The sequence below is a fragment of the Urocampus carinirostris genome, unplaced genomic scaffold, assembly GCF_059441175.1.
Source record: "Urocampus carinirostris isolate Australia breed hairy pipefish unplaced genomic scaffold, RoL_Ucar_1.0 HiC_scaffold_28, whole genome shotgun sequence".
In the NCBI taxonomy this organism is placed as follows: domain Eukaryota; kingdom Metazoa; phylum Chordata; class Actinopteri; order Syngnathiformes; family Syngnathidae; genus Urocampus; species Urocampus carinirostris.
Genome location: NW_028283135.1, coordinates 293,794 through 303,432, shown reverse-complemented (window position 1 = coordinate 303,432; position 9,639 = coordinate 293,794). Strand labels below are relative to the sequence as shown.

General features: G+C 39.5%; 1 protein-coding gene across 2 annotated transcripts in view; it reads right to left on the bottom strand.

Moving 5' to 3' along the window:
- Window positions 1-926: 926 nt before the first annotated feature.
- Window positions 927-9,639, bottom strand: part of LOC148345727 (uncharacterized) — a 57,829-nt gene continuing 49,116 nt past the window's right edge. The window contains exons 3-7 of one of the 2 annotated variants that reach the window (XM_088325823.1): window positions 2,692-2,874; window positions 2,086-2,233; window positions 1,940-1,989; window positions 1,660-1,781; window positions 927-1,556 (exon numbers count right to left, since the gene is read on the bottom strand). In XM_088325823.1, coding sequence (XP_088181949.1) covers window positions 1,463-1,556; window positions 1,660-1,781; window positions 1,940-1,989; window positions 2,086-2,233; window positions 2,692-2,874 — 597 coding nt within the window. In that variant the 3' untranslated portion in view covers window positions 927-1,462. The remainder of the gene's footprint in view (window positions 1,557-1,659; window positions 1,782-1,939; window positions 1,990-2,085; window positions 2,234-2,691; window positions 2,875-9,639) is intronic. The other variant, XM_088325824.1, reaches the window with a different exon arrangement.

The following is a 9,639-nucleotide window of genomic DNA, read 5'->3' as shown; positions in this document are numbered from 1 at the left end:
CCCACACCGGTACTGGCAAGTTCATTTGAGATGGGCCCACAACCGTTAGCAACAAGGATATGCCTTGTGGAGGTCTAAAAAACACATTCATGGTAAAAACCATAGTAATAACACTGTTATTACACTTTAAAAACTTTTGAAATATACATGTTCAAATAGAATGGGCCGTTCGATTTTAATTGGCCCATCCGGAATGCATTGAGCCCATTCAATTTGCTGAGTCGTTAGCATGTTAGCATTAGAATAATTTTGCAGCATGAAGAAGTTAGCATTTAGCCTTTAGCATCACTTTTTAGCATGTATCCGTTAACATAACTCATCAAATGAGGCCATTAGCATAATTTTTAAATATTAATTCGTTACAATATTGCCATTACCAAAATCTTTTTGCATGAAGTTAGCATTTAGCCGTTAGAATCACTCTTTAGCAGTTACCCATTAACATAACTCGTCAACACTGCAAAAACTGCCTCTAAAAAAACAAGAAAATCTAGCCACTATTGCAGGAAATTTACTTGTTTCAAGCAAAATTATCTGCCAGTGCAGCAAGAAAATCCGACTCATAAAGTTTTCTTGAAACAAGAAAAAAAAGAAAAGAAAATAAGATACCTAAAAATGTTATTATATGCAGTAATACTATTAAGTGTACTTGTCAAGTTTTTTTTTTGTCTCATTTTAAGATATTTGTGCTTGTTTTGGAGAATTATTGTTTAGAAACAAACTGGGTTTAAGCCAGGATTGCTCAAAAGTAGTTAGCATGAAGGTTACAACAAGATCAATATTCTTGTATTAAGTTGAAAATAAATTAGAAAATGGGTCAAAAACAAGATACATTTGCTTGTAATAAGTAATAAAAATCTTAGGCGAGGAAGTCTTGTTTCAAGAAATTCTCTACGTTTCGATATACTATACAAATGCAAAAATAGTTTTAATGTGAAAATTACCATTTTATTGGCAAACCACAAACCTTTGTCATTATCACAAAACACAATTGACATACCAGTAACAAAAATACTCATTTTCTTGACAAGATCTTGAAACGTTTGTTGGCGAACTGTAAATCTGTGGGGGTCAGATGCATCGACATTTCGTTCTGTATACACGTGTACTAGAATGACAATAAAGTAGATCTGAATCTGAATCTAAATCAAAGTTATCACTTACACATGTATCAGTGAACTGTCAAACAGACAACACATTTTTTTGCCTACAGAATATAGAGTGCAAGTTACCAATTTCTAAAAGAGAACTGCAAACATTCTTTTTTGTCTAATTTTAAGAACATCAGTTGGGTTGTTTTTTTTAAATCAATGCTTAAACTCAAAACAAGGCAATTAAAACACACACTTACAGGGAGACTGAGAGGCCAAAGCGTAAGGGGTCACAAATGTTTATAACAGAAAAAGTTCTCAAAGTACGTCCATGGATGGGTGTGTGGGTGTGTTCCCGAGGGGAGGCAGCATTATACAAAGTTATGCAAAAAAGGCCATCCAATCACTTCTTGCTCGTTTGAAAGCTGGTGTGGCATCTTTGTCATGGATTGAGTCCCCCAGGACCTCAGTTTGTAGAAGGGAAAGAACAGAGGCCACACATTTAGGGTAGGTCATATTTAATACATAATAGTATGCAATTATGTAGAATACTGCATCCCCTAGGTACCTTTTGGGTGATGGGATTGCTTCGGTTCCAAGGCAGAGAAAGGAGTCGAGATTTTCATCCACCAAAAGGAGTGGTGTGGTGAGTGGCCTTCTGTTCAGGAACGTCTCGGGGTCCTCTGTGGGCTTAACAGAAAAACACAACATCAGTAGGACAGCAATCACATCCCTCCATTCCCCGACTAAACATGACAATTTAGTATGAACAGAATAGAGGACCAACAAAAGGAGCAGCCATATTTGAGAAAGTTTAGTATGCACTTATGTAAAAGTTTGTGACTTACCAGAAGAACATGAATGAGCAGCATGGTCAAGAGGTTTATTGCTTGCTCTTCTAAAAAAAAAAAAAATCAAATCAAATATTTGTCTCTCAGTATACAGAAACAAACAAGGATACAGATTCTATTGGTATTATGTTGGCTGTTCTTACCAGCTGAAAGTGACATTGGAGGTTTCATTGCCCTCTTGTAAACCCCATAGAGGCATAATCTAGATTTGAATTCGAGCCACCGCTCCCTCAGCTCTTGCACGTAGTTGGAGTTGTTGTTGTCTATTATTCGTCTTAGTTCATCAAGAACCTTTGGTGGGGAAGACACAAAGAAGTGTTGTATGGAAATATCCAACACATAGTAGTTAAAGCATCACTTGAAAACAACAATTATATGTAGAGAGGTATTCTGAAAAACTATGTTCCCCTTCCCCTCCTCCATTTGTGAAAATAATTCTATTCACACTGATGATAAAACGCTAATAGACAGGTGTGTTGCAAATAACATGCGAAACAGATGGACTATCAGATATTCTAAAGAAGGAAAAATCACACCACAATGCATAAATGCTGTTTTCCCTGTCTCCATGCAGAAATAAAACCAGATTGCTCATTTTCATTTTTCAGAGAAAATACATGAAAGGTTTTCCTGCATGGAAATGGGGTCTGAAACAGCTATTTAATGTATCAAAGCAGTATGCACCCAATGTTCAAAAGAACAATTTCACTGTTCAACTGAATCAAAGTGTGAATTGTGATCATACTTACATGATCAATATCTCGAAAGCATGGATATGCCTTCAATATTTTTGCCGGTCTGTCTTGTTCCCTTATTGTGTCCGAATCAATGAAGGCCCTCTTCCCCTCAAACTCAAGGTCAAGAAGTTGTGCCACATCAGCTCTGTTCTGTTTGGTATTGCGATATGGCCATGCGGCTGTCCTGCCTACATTCTAAAAAGGTAAAAGAAAATATCACAACACAGTTGAGGTCAAAATTATTTGCTTCTTGCTAATGTTATTCATGCTATTGTTTCTACTGGAACAAAGACAAAATGTCCACTACAGCTAATGAAGACATTCATTAATATTACTTGATTAGAAACAGGAAAAGGCAAACATTACAAGGTCAACATTTTCACCCCCCTGTAAAACAATAGTATTTATGAGAGTTTTGTGGTGCCTGGCCTTGTCCTTTTCTGCTTTTTCTTGTTTCTGTTCAGCCCACCAGTTGAAAATTTCAATAAAAGCTGGAGATGTTGTCTGTGCCCTCCTAAAAGAAGTAGAACTATGTGCAGTGCTGATTTATCTTGTATTTTGTGTAATTTCAATGAATGGGTCTACTCCATTGTGAATGCTACATTTTGTTTTATAAAATTACAGAGAGCATCAGCTTGTTTTGCTGGAGTGCTGGTTATGACTTGGGGGTCCCCTTCACTTTCTGGGCTGCTGATGGTGCTACTGCAGCTTGGGGAGACAATGAAAGTGAAAATGCTGGAGTCAAAATCCCCCTCATCTTTTCTCTGTGGCGCCAAACTCAAGGCGTCTCTTTTTTTCCCCTTGCCGGTGTAGCCCCCTGCGTTTTGCGTGGAGTCCTGATGTTTTGCAAAAGCAGGATATGCATGTGTGGATACTGTATATGAATTTATGTTCATGCTGAACAAAGAGAGAAACTGTGTAACATGTAATCCTGGTCGCTTAGATTAGTACAGGGCTCTTGTCGTAATGTTGACTAGTTTTAACGTTATATATTATAGTTAACAGTTTAAATCAACGACCATTTTGTAAGGGGTTAGCTCAATTCCATAGTTAACGGTTTAAATCAACGACCGTTTATTAAGGGGTTAGCTTAAAACTTGAGCTCACCCCTTACAAAATGGTCATTGATTTAAACCGTTAACTACGCATAAATACCGTTAAGAATCATATTTTACTTTTAATCACATTGTTTCTTGTTAAATGTTAAGACAATACAAACCTTTTAATTGTAAAAGTATTTTCACTTCTCTCCAAGTCAAAATACCGAATGGAGTTCGTCGAACGTTGAGGTAGTGTGAGCGAGTCCAAGTATTTCCGAATAAATGGGCGGAACCATATAAAGGAACGCAATATACAATTATTAAACAAAATCTATGAACTATCTCAGGGAAAAAATATAGTGTTCTCATTTATAAATATTAAATTTGTGTTTCGAAGTAAAGACTATCCAGTTTTAGTTAGGACACTGTACGGGTCAGCCACTTGCATTGTAAATGGCATCCCTATTTTTTTGATATGGAATTATCCAGCGCGAAAAAGGCGGAAACTAAGCATCAGCTTGTTTTGCTGGAGTGCTGGTTATGACTTGGGGGTCCCCTTCACTTTCTGGGCTGCTGATGGTGCTACTTCAGATTGGGGAGACAATGACAGTGAAAGTGCTGGAGTCAAAATCCCCCTCATCTTCTTTCTCTGTGATGCCAAACTCAAGGCGTCTCTTTTTTTCCCCTTGCTGGTGTAGCCCCCTGCGTTTTGCATGGAGTCCTGATGTTTTGCAAAATCAGAATATGCATGTCTGGATACTGTATATGAATTTATATTCATGCTGAACAAAGAGAGAAACTGTGTAACATGTAATCCTGGTCGCTTAGATTAGTACAGGCTCTTGTCGTAATGTGGACTAGTTTTAACGTTATATATTATAGTTAACAGTTTAAATCAACGACCATTTTGTAAGGGGTTAGCTCAATTCCTTAGTTAACGGTTTAAATCAACGACCGTTTTTTAAGGGGTTAGCTTAAAACTCGAGCTAACCCCTTACAAAACGATCATTGATTTAAACCGTTAACTTTGCATAAATACCGTTAAGTATAATATTTTATTTTTAATCACATTGTTTCTTGTTAAATGTTAAGACAATACAAACCTTTTAATTGTAAAAGTGTTTTCACTTCTCTCGAAGTCAAAATACCGAATGGAGTTCGTCGAACGTTGGGGTTGTATAAGCGAGTCCAAGTAGGTCTGAATAAATGGGCGGAACCATATAAAGGAACGCAATATACAATTATTAAACAAAATCTATGAACTATCTCAGGGGAAAAATATAGTGTTCTCATTTATAAATATTACATTTGTGTTTCGAAGTAAAGACTATCCAGTTTTAGTTAGAACACTGTACGGGTCAGTCACTTGCATTGAAAATGGCATCCCTATTGTTTTGATATAAAATTCTCCAGCGCGAAAAAGGCGGAAACTAGCACCTAACGTGTGCAACACCATCAACAGAGGACAAAGACTAGGAACCTTCCCGTGGTGTCCTGCGAAGGGCTCTCTCCAGGGGGAGCCTTACGAATCCAACTCAGTCCACTCAGACTCGCTCTTTCTTTCTTTCTTGGTCCTCTCTCCTTCTTTGTCTCTCCTTTTCTCTCTTCCCCCTTTACACTCTTGTCTCTCATTTTCTCTATCCCTCTCTTTCCTACTCTCTCCCCACCTCTCTCACTCTCTTTTCCCCCTTTTTGCGTTTTACTCTGTCTGTCTTTCTCTCTTTCTATCTGTCCCTCTCTTTCTCTCTCTTCTACTCTCCTCTCTCTGTTCTTCTTAGGGCGGGCGACTTCGAGAGCAATCCTGGCCTCCAGTCCAAATGCCAGTGGTGCTTTCGAACCATTCACTCCGACCACACCCCAATCACCTGTGCTATCTGCCCAAGGGGCTTCCATAAATCATGCACCGCCCTGTCCGAACGTACTAAGGACTTTAGAGGCTTCGTCTGCTTGGTTTGCTTGGGTCGCACCCCGTCAGGCCTGGCGGCACAGGACAGTTGCAGCCCCCTCTCCTTCGGAGAACTACGGAGCCTCCCACGAGCGAGTCTGGCGCTACTATGGATTACCTTATGCGCCTTGAGTGACTTAACGACGACGACACCATCAACACAACCAAACTCGATTTGATTAGAGTACAGTGGGACCTCGCTACTTACTTACTACTACTCGCGGTTTGACGTTCGCGGGTTCAGAGCTTCGCGGGTCTAAAAAAATAATACAAATTATATTTGTATATATATATATATATATATATATATATATATATATATATATATATCTCATCTCATCTCATTAGCCGTACCGCTTATCCTCATTAGGGTCGCGGGGGGGCTGGAGCCCATCCCAGCCATCTCCGGGCAGTGGGCAGGGGTCACCCTGAACTGGTTGCCAGCCAATCGCAGGGCACACGGGGACAGACATCTCACTCGCTCTTTTCACACCTAGGGACAATTTGGACCAATTCACATGAAATGCATGTTTTTGGAATGTGGGAGGAAAACGGAGTCCCCAGAGGAAACCCACGCAAGCAGGGGGAGAACATACAAACTCCGCACAGGAAGTCTGGAGCTGGATTTGAACCCACGCAGGAGGTTCCCATGACTTGAACTGTGCCGCACATGCGCTAACCACTGCCCCACCGTGCTTTATATATATAAAGCATATATGTACAGTGCATCCGGAAAGTATTCACAGTGCTTCACTTTTTCCACATTTTGTTATGTTACAGCCTCATTCCAAATTGTATTAATTTAATCTCTTATCTCAAAATTCTACACAAAATACTCCATTATGACAATGTGAAAAAGTTTTTTTTTGAATTTATTAAAAATAGAAAAACTAAGAAATCATATTTACATAAGCATTCACAGCCTTTGCTTAATACTTTGTTGATCCACCTTTGGCAGCAAATACAGTCTCAAGCTCAGTCAGGTTGGATGGGAGACGTTTGTGCACAGCCATTATCAGATCTCTCCAGAGATGTTCGATCGGATTCAAGTCTGGACTCTGGCTGGGCCACTCCAGGACATTCACGGAGTGGTTCTGAAGCCAATCTTTTGAGATCTTGGCTGTGTGCTTTGGGTCGTTGTCCTGCTGAAAAATGAACCTTCGCCCCAGCCTGAGGTCAAGAGCGCTCTGGAGCAGGTTTTCATCCAGAATATCTCTATATGCATTCATTTTTCCTTCTACCCTGACTAGTCTGCCAGTTCCTGCTGCTGAAAAACATCCCCACAGCATGATGCTGCCACCACCATGCTTCACTGTAGGGATGGTATTGGCCTGGTGATGAGCGGTGCCTGGTTTCCTCCAAACATGGCGCCTGGCATTCACACCAAAGAGTTCAATCTTTGTCTCATCAGACCAGACAATTTTGTTTCCCATGGTCCGAGAGTCATTCAGGTGCTTTTTGGCAAATTCCAGACGGGCTTCCATGTTTCTTTTACTAAAGAGTGGCTTTCGTCTGGCAACTCTACCATACAGGCCTGATTGGTGGATTGCTGCAGAGATGGTTGTCCATCTGGAAGGCTCTCCTCTCTCCACAGAGGAACGCTGGAGCTCTGACAGAGTGACCATCGGGTTCTTGGTCACCTCCCTGACTAAGGCCCTTCTTCCCCGATCGCTCAGTTTAGAAAGGCTGGCCAGCTCTAGGAAGAGTCCTGGTGGTTCCAAATGTCTTTCATTTACAAAAAATGGAGGCCACTGTGCTCATTGGGACCTTCAAAGCATCAGAATTTTTTTTGTATCCCTCCCCAGATTTGTGCCTCAGGACAATCCTGTCTCGCAGGTCTACAGACAGTTCTTTTGACTTCATGCTTGGTGTTTGTGCTCTGACATGCACACTCAACTGTGGGACCTTATATAGACAGGTGTGTGCCTTTCCAAATCATGTCCAATCAACTGAATTTACTGCAGGTGGACTCCAATTAAGCTGTAGAAAGATCTCAAGGATGATCAGTCGAAAAAAGATGCACCTGAGCTCAATTTTGAGCTTCATGGCAAAGGCTGTGAATACTTATGTAAATGTGATTTCTGAGATTTCTATTTTTAAAAAATTCAAAAAAAGTTTTAAAAAAAAGTTTTGTGTAGAATTTTTAGATAAGAGATTAAATTAATACAATTTGGAATGAGGCTGTAACATAACAAAATGTGGAAAAAGTGAAGCGTTGTGCATACTTTCCGGATGCACTGTATTTATATATACCGTATTTTCCGCACTATAAGGCGCACCGGGTTATAGGGTGCACCCCGAAAAAATAGTTTTTGGTCCTATTTTTGAGATACATAAGACGCACCCGATTATAAGGCGCTACAATGGGAACGTGGACAAAACAGTCAGATAGTTCAGTCCAACTTATTACCCCCTTAATATTCCCAAAGCTTGCAAAGACGCAAATACGTGTCGAGAACACGTGCGGATGCTGTGTCCGTACGATGTCACTCAAATGCATCGTTCCATCATTCAGAAGGTTAAAGTCTTGGGATTCAAGAAATGCCAACCATTCCCTAGTTTATATTTTCTTTTTCACTCGCAACTTTACTGTGCATATGACAATAAACACTTGGAATTGAGTTTAATTTAAAAATAGACACTCTATTCCATCCATTATCTGCACCGCTTATCACAGAAAAATCTAGTTCAGTCTGAAACAAGATATATAGCCGGAGTAGCTCACCGAAGTCGTTGTGTTCATGATAATGTGCAGCCGTGGTCCTCTTATATCCGTGAATGTAGTAAATCCAGAATAAAATATTTACAAATACAGTATAGTAAAAAATGCTTTCTGTATGCCGTCAGCCACGTGCTATACAAATTCATCTTTTTCGGCCAAATGCAGGCTTTGTTCAGCCGTGAAAGCCAATGCCAGCCTGTAAATGATAAAAAGGATCCGCCTCTTGACCTCCGAATAACTTTAGCCAATAGTGATCGATTCAACTGATGATTGACGCATCTTTTTTGGCCAATTGCAAGCTTTGTTTTTCCGTTTAAGCCAATGCTAGCCTGTAAATGATAAAAAGGATCCGCCCCTAGACCTCCGAATAACTTTGGCCAATAGTGATCGATTCAAATGACGATTGACACATTGGTTAGCCAATGAAACGCCGGTAAATAAATCTCAGCATACACCGCGGACTACTTGATGTTCGGGGGAAAACTAGTTGGCGGCTGCAAGTTAGTTGCAAGACTTTGCGAACTAATATTGATCAATAAATAAGGCGCACTGTATTATAAGGCGCATGGTCAGCTTTAAAAAAAAATAAAGGCTTAAATGTCTATTCTTAACACATCGTGCCTTATAGTGCGGAAAATACGGTATACATATATATATATATATATATATATATATATATATATATATATATGCGGCAAGTCATGGGAACCTCCTGCGTGGGTTCAAATCCAGCTCCAGACTTCCTGTGCGGAGTTTGTATATTCTCCCACTGCTTGCGTGGGTTTCCTCCGGGCACTCCGGTTTCCTCCCACATTCCAAAAACATGCATTTCAGGTGAATTGGCCAGTCCAAATTGTCCCTAGGTGTGAATGAGCGAGTGAGATGTCTGTCCCCCCGTGTATATCTATATATATATATATATATATATCTATATATATATATATATCTATATATATATATATATATATATATATATATATATATATATATATATATATATATGTATATATATATATATTTTTTTTTTAAAGCATTTCTGAAGGGGCGTCGCTACTTCGTGGTTCCACGTTCGCAGGTTCAGAGCTTTGCAGGTCTAAAAAATAATAATAAAATAAAATAATAAAAAAATATATATATTATTTTATTTTTATTTTTTCAAGCATTTTGGAAGGGGCGTCGCTACTTCGCGGATTTTCAATTTTTGGGGGTGGTTTTGGTCCCCATTAACCGCAATAACTAAATAATAATACTTT